Source organism: Pezoporus occidentalis, unplaced genomic scaffold (assembly GCF_034315485.1).
Source record: "Pezoporus occidentalis ecotype Australia unplaced genomic scaffold, CSIRO_AGI_Poc_V1 ctg37, whole genome shotgun sequence".
Lineage (NCBI taxonomy): Eukaryota > Metazoa > Chordata > Aves > Psittaciformes > Psittacidae > Pezoporus > Pezoporus occidentalis.
In genome coordinates this window covers 299,730-320,726 of record NW_026915691.1, presented here as the reverse complement: position 1 = coordinate 320,726, position 20,997 = coordinate 299,730, and the positions used below count along the sequence as shown (strand labels likewise).

Genomic DNA, 20,997 nt, shown 5'->3' with positions numbered 1-20,997 from the left:
TGCCCTTCCCTGAACTGCTTTCAGTGTTCAATGAGGAGCCCAGAATGAAGGCTGCTCACCACATGTAGTTACACCATGTTTGCTGGGCGATGGAGGGAGGGGGAAAGAACAGGGCTGGTGTTGCCCCTGCTTTTGGCCATCTTTGGGCATCTGTAAAGAACCAACGTGCTGGACACTCACCCCCTTCCTGGCAATTGAAGTTTCTTACTCTTTAGGTGGGTGGGAGCAACCCAGCCTCAGTCCTGCTCCTCATTCCTCAGGTCATCCTTCTCTTTGTAGTATCTAATCCCCTAAATCACTCTCAGCAGCAGGACAGGCAGAGTATCATCTGGGCCCTCAAGTGTCAAGCTGTGTGGCAGTTCCCTTTTCCCAGAGGCTGAGGAAAGCTGCTTGCTTCTTCTTCCATGTGAAAAGGCTGCTTTTCCTTTCCTCTTTCCCAAGCTAGCCGCAGTGTTGTCTAACCTCACTTCTGGGCTTCTCAGGTCCTCAGTTCTCATGGTGGGAATGGGTCCATTTTAGCTCTTTCCTACTTAGTAGGGCTGGACAATTTGCCCCACCACAACCCACTCGTGTCTGCTCCTCTTTCTGTTGGTAAGGTCTCTGCTCTGCAGTCAATTGTTACCAGCACTTTTTTGGCCACCATTCTCCCCTGTCAGTTCACATTTATCACTTATTTCATGATCACCATGAGATCTTTTTTGGCACCATCGTTACTTAGGATGTTTGTTCCCTTTGAGTATCCATTTGGAGCCACTGTTTTCCAAGTTCCTGGACTGTCCACACAAGCACACACACGCTCTGTGAAAAGTATCTAAACTGGAATGTCTTTATTGCAGTCTTTTGACATCTGTGGTCGTCTGGGAAGCGTCAGGAAGGCTCTGAAGGTCCTCTGCACCCCACAGGTGAGTAGTCGCACACATTAGAGCAGTTTCATAGGTGGAACTTTGTTACTGTTGAACTGTGGAGTTGAAAATTGCTCAGTGTATCAGGATCACAGAATGAAGTCATTTGTTGTCCCATGGCTGGATAAGCTGTATCTCTTGTCAGGGGTGTTAGGGACCTTTTCTGGTATCTGCCCTGTCCCAGCTATGGTAAGAGATTGTTGCTAGTCTGGCCTGTTTGATTGGAAACACTGTGTAATATGGATTAATCCATTGAGGCCAAAGCTGCAAGAAGCTGACAAAACTTTGCAGTGCAGAGTGTGAGAAAGACTTCAAATAGAAGGATGTAGTTCCTGATGTGCACTGACTTTAGAAGAGATGCTGCAGTGCACAGGAATTATCCCAGGCATCACATTATACAGTCCTGATACTTAGATCCGTGCAGTGAAATAACTGTGGCATATTTTAAAGTGATAAAATCAAAGACTGTAGAGGAAAGGGACATAAAACATCACTGATGCTTGTTGGAGCGGCCTTGCTTGTTCTGTGGGCTTGGGCTGGGCAGTTTTCCTCAGCATATTTCCATTTCCCCTATTACTGTTCCAATAGGAGAAGCAACATTTACCTTCCACATATTTAAAAAGACAAGTGGGAAGCCTGTGGGTGCTGCTGTTGTTGTTCTTTCCTCTATTGTCTAACTTGCTAATAATAATACCTCCTACTATCTAAACACCTCTGTAAATGATGCTGAATTAATCCTTTCAGCTCCCTGTTGAGCTCATTACGTTCCATTATCATTGCTCCGAGTGGAGGCACTAAAAGATGGAGTCAGCTCGAGGGGAAAACAAAACGGGGAACACAGAGCTCCACTCCCTCTGTCCTGTGTGCTGGTGCCCAAATCTCTCTTCCCCATACACAGTGACATAACACAGGTGTCTTGCCCAGGTCATGCAGGGAATCTGGGTGTGAAAACCAGTGTCTATATATACGTGCAGGTTATATACCCAGATTATCTTCAAACCCTTTGACACTGGAGTTTTTTCCCACCTCTCCATAACAGACCTATGGAGTTCGTGCCACCAGCCAGCAGTGCACTGAGGCCGGTGACATCTGTGCCATTTGCCAAGCAGAATTCAGGGAACCTTTGATCCTGATATGCCAGGTAAGACCCCAACTTCCCATGCCAGGTTTCCCCATTGGCATTCACCTTCTGCAACTGGGGAGAGGCACAGTCAGCCTGGGTACTTCTGAAGTAATTTACTGGGACTCAGTCTACGTCTTTGTGGACATTTATTACTTTCTTCGAGACAGGCAGTGATTTGGAGATTACTGAGCCACTATTTAGGGGCTGATCACGGCTAATGTGATGGAAAAGACCAGCCTTGTAGTCCAGACACTGCAGTTGGCAGTCCAGATCTTGGATCTAGAATGCAAGGCATTTTTATCTGCTTTGTAACAGGTTTATCAAATTAAAGCAAGTAGGTCACAGTGAATCAAAAGTGCCTCTTACTATTCCTGTGAACATCTGTGCAGATGTTATCAAGCTGTCAGCCACAGAGATTCTATCTTGGTATGTGTTTATCAGAGTTGAGATTCCAATGAGTAACATTTCTCCTGGCTCTACATGTGCTGAGGAGGTCTCAGCTTCTTACAGCTTCTCCATGCTCTCTTTTTGTCCTGTTCCTGCTCTTACAGCCTGGGGCTAGATGGTGGTGTGTGCTGGGCAGCCATCCCTCCTGATCCCTCCTTGTACCCAAGGCAGGCTGGAGGGAGAGTCCTGTTGTGGCTCAGTGTTGAAATGAGAGAAGATAGGGAGTGAAAAATGACATTTATAGAGAAGGGGAAACTGGAACTGAGGGTGCTGAGGCGCTGGCACAGGGTGCCCAGAGAAGCTGTGGCTGCCCCATCCCTGGTGGTGTTCAAGGCCAGGTTGGACAGAGCCTTGGGTCTTGTGTGAGGCATCCCTGCCCATGGCAAGGGGTTGGAATTGGATGATCTTAAGGCCCTTTCCAACCCAAACCTTTCTATGATTCTATGTGAGCCCAAAAAAGCAAATGCAATGAGTAGGGGGAGAGAAGGGGTTGTTTGAGCTAAGTATCGAGGATGGAAAAATGGTCGAGAAAACCCTTTCAATCACTTTGTTGGCCCAGATGTTGCTTTAATGTTTGCCTTTTTAATGTTTCTACTGCTATAGTAACAAACAGTAAATATATCACTAGCTTTGGCCAACTGAAATAGTAGTAATGCTGGGATTTATATTTCTTATCATGTGAGTGCTGGTAACCAGCTCCACTGTCCACTTGAACCTGAATCATTCCTTGCTCCCATGGCTGTCCTATTGAATGGGACAAGACTGGACCTCCTGGCCTCATCCTGATGATGCCTTTTTGTCTCCATAGCATGTGTTCTGTGAAGAATGCCTCTGCCTCTGGTTTGACCGGGAGAAGACCTGTCCTCTTTGTCGTTCTGTCACGGTTGAAACCCTGCGTTGCTGGAAGGATGGCACCACCTCTGCTCACTTCCAGGTGTATTAAAACCATTACAAATGGAATAACATGTGTGGAGAGAAGACAAAGCTGGAAAATCTGGTGATCCCAAGGCCCCTGTTTAGTAGCCCATTTATCTTAGTCTTTCTTCCAGCTCTGTTTCTCCAGGAGCCACAGAACAACTGTTACTATCCAGAAACTTTATCCTCGGAGGCAAGGAAGAGGTGGTTTATGTTATGGCAAACTGCATGGCTAAGCTGCAGCCAAGATTTTGTCTTGAACTTAAGCAGCTGTAAACTGCCTGGGATGTTTCCTTTATTTCTCTCCTTTTAGTATAGCTAAATATTGCATGTATAAGGCAAGAGTACTGTGAATTGCATGTGTATAACAGATACATGGCGAAAAAGCTGCCCTCTGGCTCAAACTGCTGTGAGATTTTTCACATGAATTGGCTCTAGCGTCCCTGCATCTTTGACCTCATAGAATTATGCTGTTACTGTTACGCTTCCCTTGAGAACTCCTCCCAGTAAGTTCTTCAGAACCTCCTGCCCCCACTTCATTTCGTGTTGGAGCAATGTCCTTTCCCAGCAGCCATGTTTTGGAATTGATTCCACAAATGGCATGGGTTGGAAATCTCAAGGAACTTGGGAAAGACCATGCCAGTGACACTGGAAATGACACCCGGAATATTTTTCCTCTTTACTTTTCATGATCAGACTTTCTGATTTCTTAGCGTATGTGGAGAACAGTGGGAGGCAGAGAGAGGTTAAAGTCAAGCTGCTAACCCAGAGCATCTCATAGATCCACATCTCTCTGCAGTACGCTTCTCAGTGCAGCCCCTGAGGAAGGCACAGTGGCTTCATCCAGAGTCTGCCTGGGTCCAAACCCAGGAAGCATGCGAGTCTATGCAGCACCACTGGTACCACAAGCACTGGGGCATCAGGGAGGCTGAGTTTCCTGAGACTGCCTGCCCTGAGGGCAGAATTGCACAGCAGCTTCAGGAGCCAGCCTGATTTAAACCTGTGGTGGTGGAAAGGAAAAGCTCTTTGAAGGGGATACCTTGTGCAGTTAACAGAATGACCGCATTTCATGTCGCTGCAGTTCCCGTCGCTGCTGAGGCTGCTGCAGTGGCATCTCCACACAAATGGAGTTGTTGTTTGTGGGATGGAGCTTTCTCATTCACTGAACAACCTCTGCTTTGTGCTGCATGCCCAGAGAAAGCTCCTCATTAGGCAACTGTGGCATCTTCCCTGCTCATTACTATGGAGATGGCTGTAAGGTTACAATCCACTTGAGTGGATCATCAGGAAGAGCTGTACCTGGGGGAAATGAGCCTCTGTGTATGTACTGGCTGCTGCCTTCCCCTCCTGCTGGGAAACTCCCCAGGGAGAATTAAAGCAAACAGGAGCTAATGGTAACAGGATTAGGGCTCAACATTTCTTTGGGAATAATAGTTCAGTACAGCCAGAGGAGAAACAGGAGAGGCAGAGCCTGAGTGGGGAAGATAGTCCAGATCTGGCTTGAGAGGTACAGGGGAGCAGAGGAGGAAAAGCTCCACTTGCCAAAAGAAAGTGAGTTGATTGTTGTCAAATGGATCCCATGAAAGCCAAGGAGTCTGTGGCCATCTCTAATGGGAATAGCCTTTTTGGGGATGGGGAAAAGACTTCAGGAAGGAAGGAAGGTTTCCAGTGGGCGCAGAAACATTGTGTATGATAGTGTGGTAGTGAGGTACGGTCACTGGGAAAAGGGAAAATGACTGGTTCTGTAGCAAGGGATTTACAAAGGTTTGAGCACCAGTTTGCAGGGCAATGCCCATTCGTTACAGGGCTGGTGCTACCTGCCCTGAAAGTGTTTGAAAAGCCACTTCGAACTCTGATCTTTTTACTACATGCTCCTGGAAATGTATTTGGAGCAGTGCATGGAAAGGTCGGTATGAGCCTAACACAACAGATAGCGGTTGATCCCATTTCCTATGGTTTTTGTTTTCGTTTGGTGATAATGAAGGCGATCAAAGGGACAGGTGAGGAATAGTTTTTGCATTCTTACAGCCTTTTTTCTTATGTTATTGAATGTTGTTTACCAGTTGGCAGCAGAGTTGCTGTTCAGGTACCTCAGTGACAAGATGCAGCACTATGATCCGATGGGTGACCTTCGTTCCAGGAGGTGCCTCCCTCTGACCAGGTTTGGGTGCTGGGCCACCCAGTGCTCCACTTCTCTAAAGTGAATTAAGGTGAATTAGTGCTAAATAGGTGATGAAATTCATATGTTGGATGTTTATTCTACTGGAAGCATTACAGAGATCACCTTAACTCCTGCAAGATGAGGAATTTACCACAGACCACTATTACAGACTGTTAAATTGTCACAACCCCCTTCTGTCCCTGTTCTGGGGAGGAAGCAGCCCATGCTGCTCCGGGCCTGTTACGTGGTGGCTTTGGGAGGCAGGATGCTTCCACCCTCAAATAGGACATTTGGACCAGGGAACATAGAGGGCAAGCTTCAGCTCTAGCGACAGCTGATGAGGAACCACAGTGGAAATTATTGTCTCCAGTTTCAGAGGGGAAATGAAGACCCGGAGCCTTTTTCACCATTGAACAGTCATTTTTCTTTTGCTTTTTTTAATAAAGTCATTATAAATATGTACAAAGAGTCTCAGCATAAGAAATTCGTTTTACAAAAGAGAGAAGCCCCATCCAGTCACAACGAGGAGCCTTCCTGAACTCGGCTCAGCAGTGAGCTTCGCTTTGCTCTTGCTTTGGTAAGGGTGGAAACGTGCACAGTGACTCTGCCAGGGTTTAAATCCAAACCAGCCATGCTCAAAGCATTGTGTGTTCACTGCACTTCACCTCCTGGAGCCTGGCTGCAGGCTGGAGACGCTGCCAACATCCTGTGGACCAGAGGTGAGGGGAACACTTGTTTTCTTGTGATCAAGTTTAGACTTCACACTGATGGGAAATGTGAATACCCATGAAAACCAAACCCCACTGCAGTTGGCCTTGCTCTCTACTTGGGTGGCATCTGAAGCTAATAACTGTAACTAATAATTGCAGTTCAATACCCAGATGCTTTCAGTGAATATTTATCAAGCTCCAAAGTCACTTTCTTTAAATATTGGAAAAACCTGTTAAATCCCTCAAGGATTGAGTAGGGTGAACTCTGAAGCATTCTGATGGGAATAACATCAAAATTCACTCTTGGATTCAAATAAATACTTTCAGGGGGAAGAAAATCACTTGTTTTGTGTTTTCTAACTTTCTTTTGCAGACTGGGAGTGGAAATCCTGCAGCTTTGCCTGGAACAGTCACCCTGCCACAGGCAGAGCTGTGGTCTGGAAGGCCCAAGTGAGGCAGTGCACTGGGGTATGTGCTGACTGAGATCTGTGTTACACAGATGGAACGTGAGTCAAGCCAGTGGGATTGGCAGAGGGAAGAAGCACCAAAGCATCTCCTGCTGGGAACAGGGATATACACCTGTACACAGCAGGGAGGGCCTTCAGACCAGGGCAGAACTAGAAGGCCAAGGTAGGAGCAGCACTCAAGGACTCCTCTCCTCCATGCAGACCAGCTGACACCCCAGTGTTTTCACAGAATGCAGATCTGCTCTAAGGGAAGATGTGGAGGTCCTGGTCACCTCTGTGGAGGCAGAATACAGCCAGGTTTTGACATGGACAAAAAACATGGGTCCGGGATTGAATGTGGAGCCACAGGTAGTTTGTTGCACGTGTCTTAGATGTCAGTCAAGTCACAGATGTTTCAAAACCACGTGCAGGAAAACTAACATTGAATATTAAGGTAGATGTCCTGTTCTGTCCTTGCCATTGTGTACATGGCAGTGCAGCTGTGCTCTCCTTCAGCTGGGCTTCCCCATTTGCCATTCCCCTGTCACCTGTGAGATTCTCCTCTGCCTGCTCAGCCTGCAGGACCAAACAGCATTCCACCAAACAGTTCCATCTTACATTGCATTGATCCCACAGCTTGTGTGCACATCAAAACTGCCTCAGGTTGACCAAAACAGATTGTAATCCATTTCCTTCAAAGGAGCTGCTTCTGCTTCTGCAATGGATTTAAGTCTCTCATCATTTTAGCATGATAGAAACAGAGCAAATTCCCAAATCAGATTAAACCGATTGAGTGGCTGTTTCTGATTTAAGGAAACTGCTTTAGTATGGGGCTTAGCTGAATCAGGGTCACTTCTGTATGCCTGAACCAGAGGCACGATGGGCATCTCGCTCCTCCCCACTGACACCTCACTGGTTTGGGTGATGCCTCTCCTGGGCACATGAAAGTGTATGGCAGGAGGCTTGGTCCCATTCCATATTACTTTAACTACTGAAAATAATCCTAAGAGAGAAGAGGAAGGAATGTGGAATTAATGGGCCTCATCCTGGCCTGGGTGTAACCTGCAAGCAGACAGCGGTGCTGTCCTAGGATTAATTTGGCCAAAGGACTTGTCTTAACACCAGGCTGGGGGAGAGGAGCTTCACAGGGCACAGCAGCTTTGTTATTCCAGTGTGAAGTTCCAGCGTGTGCTGGGAGCTGTCCTGGTGGAGTGCAGCTTTAAAAATTAATAACGACTTTCCTCACGGCCACATTATGTGGTGTTCTGTACAGACTATGATCTCATAACCTCCTCCTCGGCCTTCACACACACCGCCTGCTGAAACCTAAGATGAGGCCTTTTCTCATTTAGAGAGCACTCCCCTTCTTTACAGAGGCACAACTGCAGAGCTCATCACAATCAATGACTTCTTGGCTGCTGCGAGGGAGAAAGCAGAGGAGCACGAGCGAGGAACTGTGCTGGTTTCCTACCCATGAGTACGGTGCAGAAGCCACCATCTCACACAGCTGCTGCAGTGCAGTCACAACAGTGCTAGGGGAGTACGCAGCATGCTTGCTTTTGCAGTACAAACATCAACCAGGGTTCAAGCAAGGACTTTAAAAAGGATAAAAACACCCCTTGTCAAAAAATGGAAGCATTCAAGAATAGCAATTATACCAGAAAATGTAAGGCTTTGACAAACATGTACCCTCTAGGAAGTAATGCCATTTATGTACAGTGAATGCTGGCTGTGAAGTGCTGGTAAGCTGCTCCTCTAGCAAAGCTCACTTAAACCAGCAACTACGAGATGAAAGTGTCCAAAACTGAACCCGTGGTTCACACCAAACATCCCATTTAGAATGACAAAAGTGAAGCAAATCAAGATTAAAGCAGGACTTGGGGTACTGGACCTGCTCTTGTTTTCACTTGAGAAGCACCATAGGTTTGGTTGGTTCATAAGAGTAGCAGTGGGCAGCGTGTGTCTCCTCATGGTTTTGATGACTAGTAGGAACCACCAAGGAGGACACTGATCCCTGGGAGTTCTGAGGCTTGGGGGTTTTACCAGAAAGCCTGTCCACGGAGGGTTAGGATGGAGGCAGATGAGCCCATCGCTTTGCTACCAAGGTTGATCACTGATGTAAGGGTCTTTCCCAAGGTAAGGACCTTACTCATGGTAAGGACAGAACTTCCTTTTCTCTTCCTTCTCTGTGGTGTTTCAGGGGAATTTCTTTGGGGAAAATGCCTCAAGAAGTCCCCTGCCTGCAGACCCCAACAGCAGGAGAGCCAGCAGCAGCACATCCTGCATGCCCAGAGATGGGAGAGCAAATGGAATAATGCATATTCCAGGTAAGAAGTTTACTAAACCTTCAGAACTCAGGAGCTAATGGTTGTTAAAGGTGAGGAACATGTGGAAGAGGCCTCTGTCTTGCACTGAGAAATGGAAGCCAGATCCTGTGCCAGATGGGTTGGCACAAGGCTGCCTCTGGGTATGTGGGGTACACACATGGGGAGGGAGGATGGTGTAGGGGAGGAAAGGCCTCCTGCAGGCTGCATGTCCTGTAGAGCAGTTCCCCATCCCGTCCTCCCCATGTCCTGTTCCAACCTGACTGTGCAACACTGTACTCACAATTCCACTCCCTCCTTTGAGTGATCTGCAGAAAGTTCTATTTTTAAGACTATGCCTGATCCAGCACCTGCAACACTGCTCAAATCAGCTGAGGCTCCTCCTTTTGCTAGAAGAATTCTTACTTATCTCAGCAGGAGGCTGAGGCAGGAAGGGGACAGGATGCTGAGCATCGGGCCCCAAGTGGTAGGAAAACGTTTTGTGGGTCCCCGTAGTTGTGAGACCATCGAAACTATCAATAGACAAACTACACGTAGCTACATGATCCCTCCCAACGCTGCACATAATCTAAAGTAGGGCAAGGTTACTCATTAGGAACAATTTGCTCTTTCAGCATAGCCCTTTCTGCTGTTTGTGAATTGACTGGGATCAGTAATACCCATGAAGATGTGTGCAGGGGCCCAAAACATTGAAGAATAGTTGATAAAGGGAGAGTTGAGCTTTGCGATTGCTTAGAAACATTTCTCCTGCAGTAGTGAAGAGCCCAAGGTTTGACTTGCCTTGTTCCTTGGGTGAGGGTCAGGGGTTTAAAAAGACAGGGAGCCAAACTTCCTTCGGAAGTCAGGTTCCTGACATTCCTTTATGCCCTTGAAACCGGCCCCCCTGCCACGGGAGGGTCAATTTTGTGGTGCAAATATCTGAAGCTGGGAGAAATGTTTCTAAAACCCTGCACATAGTGATCACTGTCAGTAGCTTCTGGAAGGTATCCTACATCTGACAGGTAGTTTTGGCTGCAAGAAAAAAGTGCGCTGTACTAGACTGAAAAAAGCCCTTTGCTTTCTAAGGACAGGTTCTCCTGTTATCCCCCAGTTTATTGATTAGTCTAGATGCAGTTCCCTTCCCTGGTTCATGGGATTTGAGGCTTAAATCACCATCCAGGAGGATACCCAGCTCTGGAGCTGTAGGAGATTCTGCACCAGCAGACGTCCACTGCAGTGAAAAGAGCTGGTGTGTCACTGCCAGCCCAGCGAATGCTGCTTCCCAAGCTCCCAACCATCCAAAGAAAAAGAACTGCCCCAAAGAAAATGCGTTTTATAAAGTTCTGGGCTAGATTGTTTTGTCTTAATTTATGCAGAGATTGAAAGAAAGAAAAAGTAATAGCACCTTCTCAACAAGTAGTATTTTTTTGCTATCTTGTGTATAAATATCAATAACCAAAATAGATTTTTCCTTGTCCCATGTTTCAGAACATCCTCTCAGGGAAACTGTAGCACCACAGAGAGGCAGTTTAGCCCCAGACAAATATGAAATGTAGCACCAGAGAAACTAAGGTCAGAAGAACAGCTTATCTCACCTGGTGCTATAGCACTGAATATATACACACACAGACTGTCTGTCGTCCAAGCTGCCAAGCACCCATGCCCGCCCCACGGCAAGGCTGTGCCCGTCCCGCAGCAAGCTTGGTCTCTCAAGGTATTACTTAACTCTGGATGTATTTTCCACCCCACTGCATCGAAAGGAACGTTTATGTTGCCATAAACAAGGTGCAGTGGCGAAACTGCCAGTGTTACAGCAAGGACATCACTAATCTTTTGACTCAGACTGCAGGAGCACAAATGCTCAGACCACCATCATCTACAAGGAATGTTGCTTACGTTCTCAACAAGGCATGCACGTCTTAACGTATGCATACAGGAGGGTTTACATTCTTCTATATATAAGCATGTATGTGTCTCTGGTTTGCTGCTGGGCCCTTGAACAGCTCCTTCTGTGCAAATCCTTCTTCACGTTGCCCAAAGCACTTCCAACATCTTCCACTTCTTTCTTTCTCTCCACTCTTCACAGCTGCTGCTCAGGCTCTGGATCCCTGTAGGAAAAGGGAAACAATTTTCTCCAAGGGCACAGGGTTCTCTCCAGCCTAAGAAAGCAAAAGAATTGTGTTTGGGTTTAATTATATTGATGCATTGCTTACAATAAAAGCTTCTTTGAAATTTATGCTTGAACCCTCCCGCTAAATTTACGGACAAGGAGAGGTACGTAATTTATGGGCAGGATGGTTTGGTGGTTCAACACGAGACGACACCGTTACCCCTGTGCTACTGCAGGATGCCTGCTGAGCTCTCACTCTGCACGGCTCCTTTTGGGTGCTCCATCTTCATTTACATCACGTTAACAAAAACATTAACTTTTAGGGAAGCCATTAATTTTGTTCCAGGTAGGCAGCGGGGCGCAGTGAGTACCACAGGAGACTGGAAGAGCTCACTCCTTCCTGCTTCTGCCACTGATTAGATTTGTGGCCTTGGGCAAACCACTTCTTTCAGTTGCTGCTGTAAAATGAGGGCAGTAATAACTTCTTTGCCTTAGAGGTGGGCTGCAAGCCTTAATTAATAAAGTGCTCAGAGAAAGGCACCTATCTAAGTGCAAATTAGCAGGCGAGGTGCCCAAGGGGCAGCCACTCTGCAATTCCCATTTATACCTAGGCTTGTTGATACCAGCACTCACTGGGGTAGGTCCCATCTTTCAGGCTGTGGTGTCTGGTCTGCAAAGACTGTGGGAGTGAGTGACCTTACAGAAACCTCAGTGGAGAAATCTCTGCTGCCTTCGGGATGAGGTGATTTCACCCGGCTGGGAGAAGGGAGGGAGGAGTAGCTGACTGTGCAAGTGCATCAGCTATGAAGTCAGTGTAATTAGGGCTGGCAAACAGCTCTGGGACAGATTCTGAGCACCGTTACTCCATGTAAACCCAGAATCACGTCCCTGCTTTCTGTAGCACCACCCTGCCTATGCCAGCGTGAAGGCTGTCGCGATTCAGTGGCACCGTCTCTGAGATGAACTGAATCCTCCCCTGTGAGGGGACAAGTCCTGGTGCTGCAATGGGACTCTGAGAAACCTGCAACATCTCTGGTTCAGCCTCACCAGATTTAACCGTATCTGCTCTATCCCCATTGCTGTGAGCCCCCGAGCTGCTCTTGTGCACAGGATGTGGTGATTACAACCTCTCCCTCAGTTCACAGTCCTGCTTTCTGCTTTTCAGGAATCTGAAGCAACACTGGAAATAGCTTGAAGGACTCAAGCCAGAATGAATCATGTGGACTTGAAGCACATTTCCATTTGCCTTGCTGGGATCAATGCTCCCAGATAGCCACACAGCTCCTGGGGCTCCTGTATCTGCACACACAGACTCCACACACACCCCGCTCTCTGGAGTGCTCCAGGTATTTTAAAGGTCTTCTTGCAGAGCTACTTAGGGTTTTAGGAGAAGATAAATAGGAAAGGTGCTCACTACTTGGAACACCTATGTAATATTACCTACAGTAGGAACATGGTAACACTGGCTACACAAAACCAGCCAGCAGAGCACAGACCACTGATAACCTGAAGAGGGTTGTTAGAATATTTTATATCAATTTATTGTTATAATCTGGAGAGGGGCTTTGGGCAAGGGCCTGTAGGGACAGGCCAAGGGGAATGGCTTTAACCTGCCAGAGGGGAGACTGAGCTGAGCTCTGAGGCAGAAGCTCTTCCCTGTGAGGGTGCTGAGGCGCTGGCACAGGGTGCCCAGAGAAGCTGTGGCTGCCCCATCCCTGGCAGTGTTCAAGGCCAGGTTGGACACAGGGGCTTGGAGCAAGCTGCTCTAGTGGAAGGGGTCCCTGCCTGTGGCAGGGGTTGGAGCTGGAGGAGCTTTAAGGCCCCTTCCAACCCAAACCATTCCGTGATTCCATGGATAACCAGCTGTCAGTAAGTAGCCCAGCAGGGGTTGAAATGCATCCTGCTCAGCCTCCTGGGCTGCACACAAGGAGTCAGCCCTTCCCACAGCGCTGCGCTCACACACCGGCCTCCATGGATCACAGCCTGCACTTGTACACCTGCATGCTCAGGTCCAGGCCAGTGCTGGGCACAGACAGACAGACAGCACCCAGGATGTCTCTAGACATGTGCAGTCACAAGGAGGGGATTCTGCACCTCTAACAAAAGATGTCTTTATAGGGAGGTCTTCAAAACAAACCACATCGGCATCACTGGGTGGGAAAGCAGAGCACAACCGGAGCTGCGTGGGGCTGGGATGCAGAGGAAGAGCCTGGGATATGGCTGCTTACACTCAGGTAAGGTGTTTACTTGAGTTACACTGGATTAAAGACTTCAGGAGCTGATCAAAGGATTTCCTCCCAAGCAAAACCATTTAATCCCTATTTATTCTTTCTCCCCTAGTAGCTCTTCCAATTGCCAGCTGTGAACCCTTGTCCTCCTGTGCCATCTATGGCCTGCAACAGATCATCCCTGCTGCCATTGTATTTTACAAACTGTCTCTCTGTGTCACTTAACGTGCAGAAAAATCTATGAAATCCTGTAAAACTTGATAAATCCTAGAATGTCTTGAACTCTGAGTGATAAATCTGCTCTGGGGTGGGCAAAGAGCTCAGCACAATGTTTATGCATCTCATACTACCCTATTCTAAGAGCTTTAAATGGCTCTTAAGTTTTGCATCAGCCTCGTGCTGGCCTTTTGCATAAAGGTGTATTTCATGGAAAGAATAAAAGAGAACCCCAGAATCCTGGCCTTCAGCCCATCTTCCCATAAAACAATTCTGAATATCCTAGGCGGTGTTAAAGCCATTTCTGGGTGCATATTGGCTGCATTGCCAGTATCTGACTCATTAATGGAATATACTTTGAGCCAAATTCTGATCTCATTTACAGCACTGTAAATCCAGGGCAACCCAATTGACTTCAGTGGAGTTCCTCCAAATTTCCCACAATAGGCAGTCAGCAGACAGATCAAAATGTGGTACTTCGGGTCTGACCAGGCTGAGGAAAGCATCCCATTGTAACACTGGGATGGAGAGCAAGTTGGAAAGAGCATCCCCCTCTGTAGAGCTGCTGCCAATGTGTTTATTTTATGTGTCATAAGGTTGAAACCTGGAGGGGGGGAGGAGACTGTCCACTACTGTCAATATTTTTAATGGAATCCCAGCCTGGTTTAGGTTGGAAGGGACCTTAAAGCTCCTCCAGCTCCAACCCCCTGCCATGGGCAGGGAGACCTTCCATTAGGGCAGGTTGCTCCAAGCCCTGTCCAACCTGGCCTTGAGCACTGCCAGGGATGAAGCATCCATCATTTACTTGTAAAGAAAGATAGGAATTACAGCTGAGTTCCTGTATGAAAAATGTGGTGTCTATGGAAAACATGAAGTGATAAAGAAAATATCACTTGCTTTGAAATGTTTCATGGGACCCACCCTTCCCTTTGGTGATGTGTCCCTCTTTTCCTGGTTATTTAGGGGGATGCAGATTCTGCTCAGCAAGTTGCTCTGATTCATTGCTCCTATTAAGCAATGAGGCTGTGAGATGACAAATCACATTGGCTGCTATTTGCAAAACCATCTCATCCAGCCTCGACACATCCCATTGCTTTTAATAGATACAGGCAGCTCCACTTCCCAATTCCTTTGAACTCTCCAGCCTTAAATCCTGCAGTTTTATCACACAGCTCGCTGAGCTGCTGTTTACACACACACACAAAGCAAGCTGCTCTTCTCCGGGATGCTGAGTAGGATGAGCATGAAATGACTCGGGTAGGGGGTCCCTGCTCTCAGCTCAGCACTTCTTTGACTAATCTTTCTTCAGACAGGACACAAAGCCATGCTTGGGCACCACCTGCATGAAGCCAGGGGAGAATCTGAGCTCATGGCCCCTAAAGCAGTTGGCAAAAGGAGCTCTGCTCCCAGCTAACGTGTCAGCATGTAACTTCTTGATTTAAATGGATTACACAGGCAATTCTGTTGGCACAAGTTCCACTCCTAATAAACAAAATAACACTTGTTCATATATTGAAAGAAATATATATATATTCAAGGGCTCGGATTGCTAAGGGAAGGCTTGAAATGGGGACTAAACCAGGCGCTCTCTCGCTTCCTTCCTCACACAGCAGCAGGTTAATGAGAGAACAAGGGCTGGGCAAGAGCCCTTTCAAATTCCCAAGCAGCCTGTATCCATGTACACTCACACTTCATTAGCATCTCTGTGGGAGACAGAAGGGTAACTTGGAAGACCAAGAAACAATTAGGAGGAGGTTCAAGAGGTAGGAGGAAAGAAGAGGAGAACTACTAGGAAAGAACTCTGCAGAACGGCGTGTCCAGGAGACCTTAGCACAGGAAGACTGAGAAATCCAGACAGGGAAAAGAAGTATGTTGGGGCTCCAATCTTTCCACAAGGCAGTGGCCTGCCTGGCTATAGCCCACCTGCAGAAAGAGGCATTTCTGGACTGCTGTTTGCTTTTGAAAACTCTGTTGCTGGTTTATCATGAAAGTTAATGATGAAGTTTCCCTTGTGCAACTGAACTGTGGTGGGGACCTTTGGCATTTTCGAGTAGGATGCTTGCCACTAGGAAGAGCAGGCTCCTTCTTCCTTCATTATCCAGGAGGATAAACAACAGCACTGGCCTCTTTGTGTTAGGGATGCGCCCAGGGCACAACATCCTGAATGCCTGTCCTCGTGTGGAACCGCAGCTCACTGCTGAGCTCACAGCCTAGTCCTGTGCGAGCTGCACTGCCTCTGGTCCTTCATTTCCTTTGCTCTCCTGCACAGCTCAGTGTGACTTCTCCAGACATCTTATCAACCCTGTTTTAATACAGATAATTAACTGCACTGAGACTCTGGACAGAGTGGCTCAGCATGAACCTCACAGCAAACAGTGGGGGGGGATTACTGGCAGCACAGTGGGCACAGAACCAGGCTGGTGAAGCTGGCAGGGACAAGCAGGGTTTGATTTTAATACACTGCCACTTCTGAACTAATAGAGTGAAACACAAGTGACACTGGATGCCAAAGTGGTACATGACAACTATACTTCATGCCCTGGCTGGATATTTCAAGGTGATGTCAGATTATGCATTATAAAACTGCCATTTGCAGAGCATCCATCCCCAAATCCCAAGCATGCTCCACAGATACAAGCTGGTCACATGCAGCAGCCCTAATCCTGCTTTCCCTGGCATCACCAGAAGTCCTTGGTACACAGGATTATTCCCTGAGCTGCACTGTTGTGTAAAGCCACAAGGACCTGAGGGAACAACTACCAACCTTCCTCCTCAGAAACAGGACGTAAGCTCACAGCAGCCAATGCAAAACGCTGTTACCACTTGAAAAGGCAGGAGGGGAACTCAAGTAGTAAACCAAGCTGAAACCAGCCTCTTCCTCTGACTTTCTATTCCTTCTGCAACCATCAGCTCACAAGACAAATGCTGACTGCAACACATTTGTTAAGCGTACAAGTGAGTCTCTTATGAGCCCTTCCATGAAATCACTAGATCACAAGTGCTCAGAACCTGGACTTCCCATCTTGTTGCAGAACAATGTTATCCTCAATGCCGTGTCTCTTGAGGATGGCAGAAAAATACAGACTTTGCTCAGAAACACTCTGCAGAGTTAAAACACTGCTGTCCTACCACATCCCTGAGTCCAACCCAGCTCACTGTGCTGTCACTTGGGCTCTGACACACTGGGGATAATCGGACACCTCCACTGGTGTGAGCAAGTTACTGCTCAGGATGAACAGAAAAGAGTCGTAATGGCAAAAACAGCCCAGAAACTGAGGTGTAGATGATCTATTTCATTTTTCTGGGGTTGCAGTGAATTCTCACCCTCAGCCCGGTCACTTGTGCCTTAGAATCTTACCAGGAAACAGGCAGGGCAGTCCGCTGCGCACGGCGACAAGCAGACTGTCCCTGGCTTGTTACTCTCCCACATCTGGCCTCTTTATCCCTGCACGTGCTTCACATCACACACAAGGATCTGCTCTTCACAGACTGACATTTGTATTTGTGTCCACAAAGCCCCCGAGCATTTGGAGGCAGCTCAGCACATCCTGTCTGCGCAGCCTTTGAAGCTGCGAGGCAGGACTGTGCATGCTGAAGGAGCTCCCTTGCTGTGATGAGGATAACACTTTGCTTTTCCATAGTGTCTTTATCAAAGCAATTCACAAGCAACTGGTTATTGCTTGGCCTGAAGTGCAGAGAGGCAGACGGAGGTGAGGGCTCCACAGAGTCAACAGCAGAAGAGATTGCGGGGAAAAATTAGTATCTGGCCAACCAAAGCTATGTGAACCTTCACAAACAGCTTCCAAACAGCTTTGGCCTCGTGGCAGTGCCAGAAGTCTGGGCTGAGTGTGTGCACTGATCCGTGGGGTCAGAGAACAAGATCTCTCTGCCGGCCCGACTCACCACCACCCTCTCTCCATGGGATGAGAAAGTGGGCAGGGAGGAAATTCCCTGGCTTGTTAGAGAGAAAAGGACCCCAAGACGAAGGAGATCACTGCAGCCCCCCCATGGATTTCAACTTTTAGAGGCAAGCAAGTCAGACGGATGGGTTTGCTTCATACTCTAGAATTAAACTGACAGGAAGGGAAGGAGGGTCGGTCGCTATCCCACAGCCTCATACCTCTATAAAATACTCACATTTTATAGAAATGGAGGCTTTGATCCCTCAGGAAAAAACCCAGGTTTGTTCTGGTTTTGCTTTCAAAGAAAGCTTCCCAAAGGTAACCAGCTCCCGACAGACACAGCAGCTGCGGCTCAGACAGACGACAGCGATGCCCCCGCATACACCAGTGCACACACACAGAGACCTGCTGGAAAACCTCAGTTTTCAGCTCTCCTGAGAGCCATACCCTTCCTCCGCACTATTCATATGTACTTAATGGCATCTCGTGCACCTAAAAAGCATGCAAGGCATTTTGCAATAGGAGACCCGATTCCTGACAGCAAACTCTTGTTTGCCCAAGAGTTGCAAACAGCCCAGTTAAACTGGATTGTACAAGGTCAGCCCAGTGCTGGTGGCATTTCCCACCTCATTTTAAGCTCGTCTAAACCCTATCCAAGCTGTGGGATACGAGAGGATGCTCAAAGTTAGACATGCACTTCAGGTCTTTCCTGAACACGGACACACATTAAGGAACACACACAGGATACAATTTAAAGCAACCAAAATAGCAGCTCTTGCTCCTCATGTCTGTGGGGGGAAACCCATGTCCCAAAGAGCACTTTAGAGCACCCAAAACCCCTGAGGTGACCCCACATGCACTCAGACTCCCAGAGCTGAGGGTGCAGAGCTGTCCCCACCAGCCCAGGAGGTGTCCTCAGGATGACAGTGAGGGTTAGAAGACCAGGTATACCCCTTTTCCCTGCTGCTGCTTTGCTCGGTGGCTCTGGAGCACAGTGGGAGCTCTAGGAGCAGTGACTGGGCTTTTGCCCAGCTGGTGGCTTGGGAACTCTTGGGGAAAGCCTCCAGCACTGGAGCAAGGCATTATCCAAAACCCAGAGCCAGGCACTGCCAGCCGAAGTCCTGCTGGATGGTGCTGTGGGGACATCCACCACTCAGGGACCTTAGTGATGGGTGCTCTGCAGCACCCGTGGGTCCAAAGCCCAACAGGGGATGGCAGGATATGGGATGTTCCTCCACTCACAAGAGGGCTGGAGGCTCTGCAGGCACGGCTGGGCAGGACAAGCACCCTCCATCTCCCAGGGCTGACAGCTGGGGCGATGTGGGACCTGCTCTGATCCCCGAGAGCCACCCTCCGCTGCTGCCGCTGCCCCGCTGGGGCCACAGGCTCACCCAGTGCGGGCATGGAGCTGGAACTGCCCCGTGAGAGCATGGGTGACCCGGGCGGAGGCTGGAAGCCGTGAAAGTTTGGGGAAGGGGAAGGGGGCTGTGTGGGGAGTCCTGGGAGAGAGGGAAGAAGGGAGAGAGGTAGAGGGGGAAGGAGAGAAGAGATGGGAGCGATCTGGCACCCGGCGCTCCCGTTATCAGCCGCCGGTACCGCGGACAGCACGCTCCGCCCGTCCCGAGCCCTGCCCCGCCGAGCGCCGCTCCGGCCGCAACCGCGCCCCGCCAAGCGCCGTCCCCGTCCCCGTCCCCGCCGCGGTGCCGACCTGTTGCGCGTCCCGCCTGCTCCCCGCTCCGGCCAGCGCCCCTCTCGCCTAGAGGCTCCTCCTGCGGATCAGCCAGGCCAGCGCGGCCGCGGGCGTGATGGCGCACAGCAGGCACACCACCGCGGCCAGGCGCCGGCCGGCCCCGGGCCCGCGGCCCCGCGCCTTGCGCCGCTGCTCCAGCTCATCGCCCAGGCGGCGCAGGCGGGCGGCGACCAGGCGGGCGGCGGCCGAGGGCCGAGCGGCGCGGCCGGGGCTGCAGGGGCAGGGCGCGGGGGGGCCGCCGCGCAGCGCGCACGGGCACATGGCTGCGCCGCCGCTCAGCGCCGAGTGCCGCGCAGTGTGCGGGCGGGCCGGGGCGGCGGCGGGCGGGGGCCGGGGGGGGTTACATCATCCCCCGCGGGGCGGCGCTCGGCGGCGGGCGGGGGAAAGGGGGACGGAGGGGACGGTGCTTGCGCGGTGGGAAAGTTGGGTAGCGGGGGGGTGTGTGGGGTGGAGGGACAGCATGGGGGTAAAGGGACAGCGTGGAGACACGGGTGACAGTACGGGGATACAGGGACAGTGAGGAGAGAAAGGGGCAGTGTGGGACGGAGGGACAGCATGGGGCTAAAGGGACAGCGTGGAGACACGGGTGACAGTATAGGGATACAGGGACAGTGAGGAGATAAAGGGGCAGTGTGGGATGGAGGGGCAGCATGGGGCTAAAGGGACTGCGTGGAGACACGGGTGACAGCATGGGGATATAGGGACAGTGAGGAGAGAAAGGGGCACTGTGGGATGGAGGGACAGCATGGGGCTAAAGGGACAGCGTGGAGACACCAGTGACAGTACGGGGATATAGGGACAGTGAGGAGAGAAAGGGGCAGTGTGGGATGGAGGGGCAGCATGGGGGTAAAGGGACTGCGTGGAGACACGGGTGACAGCATGGGGATATAGGGACAGTGAGGAGAGAAAGGGGCAGTGTGGGACGGAGGGACAGCATGGGGCTAAAGGGACTGCGTGGAGACACGGGTGACAGCATGGGGATATAGGGACAGTGAGGAGAGAAAGGGGCACTGTGGGATGGAGGGACAGCATGGGGCTAAAGGGACAGCGTGGAGACACCAGTGACAGTACGGGGATATAGGGACAGTGAGGAGAGAAAGGGGCAGTGTGGGATGGAGGGACAGCATGGGGCTAAAGGGACAGCGTGGAGACACGGGTGACAGCATGGGGATACAGGGACAGTGAGGAGAGAAAGGGGCACTGTGGGATGGAGGGACAGCATGGGGCTAAAGGGACAGCGTGGAGACACGGGTGACAGCATGGGGATACAGGGACAGTGAGGAGAGAAAGGGGCAGTGTGGGATGGAGGGACAGCATGGGGCTAAAGGGACAGCGTGGAGACAGTACGGGGATATAGGGACAGTGAGGAGAGAAAGGGGCAGTGTGGGATGGAGGGACAGCATGGGGCTAAAGGGACAGCATGGAGACACAGGTGACAGTACGGGGATACAGGGACAGTGAGGGATGCAGAGTGACAACGTGGAGATGCAGGTGACAGCATAGGAACATAGGGACAGTGTGGAGACACAGGTGACAGTGTGGGATGGAGGGACTGTGTGTGGACACACATGATAGTGAGGGATGGAAGGACAGCGTGGGGATGCAGGTGACAGTGGGGATATAGGGACAGTGTGAGGATATAGGGAATGAGTGGGGATGGAGACACAGTGGGGGACAGAGGGACAGCGTGGGGATGTAGGTGACAGTATGGGGATGGAGACACAGTGGGGGACAGAGGGACAGCGTGGGGATGTAGGTGACAGTATGGGGATGGAGTGACAGCA

The 20,997-nt window shown here is 49.8% G+C and overlaps 1 protein-coding gene and 1 long non-coding RNA gene across 2 annotated transcripts in view; both read left to right on the top strand.

The window, feature by feature from the left end:
- Positions 1-3,891, top strand: part of RNFT2 (ring finger protein, transmembrane 2) — a 30,545-nt gene extending 26,654 nt beyond the window's left edge. Inside the window, exons 9-11 of the mRNA XM_062631137.1 lie at positions 837-902; positions 1,942-2,043; positions 3,281-3,891. Of these exons, the coding sequence (XP_062487121.1) occupies positions 837-902; positions 1,942-2,043; positions 3,281-3,415 (303 nt within the window). The 3' untranslated portion in view covers positions 3,416-3,891. The remainder of the gene's footprint in view (positions 1-836; positions 903-1,941; positions 2,044-3,280) is intronic.
- Positions 3,892-8,896: 5,005 nt separating this feature from the next.
- LOC134170072 (uncharacterized) lies at positions 8,897-11,243 on the top strand. The gene is made up of 2 exons (XR_009967114.1): positions 8,897-9,031; positions 10,496-11,243. It is a non-coding gene; the product is annotated as an uncharacterized LOC134170072 (long non-coding RNA).
- Positions 11,244-20,997: the final 9,754 nt, after the last annotated feature.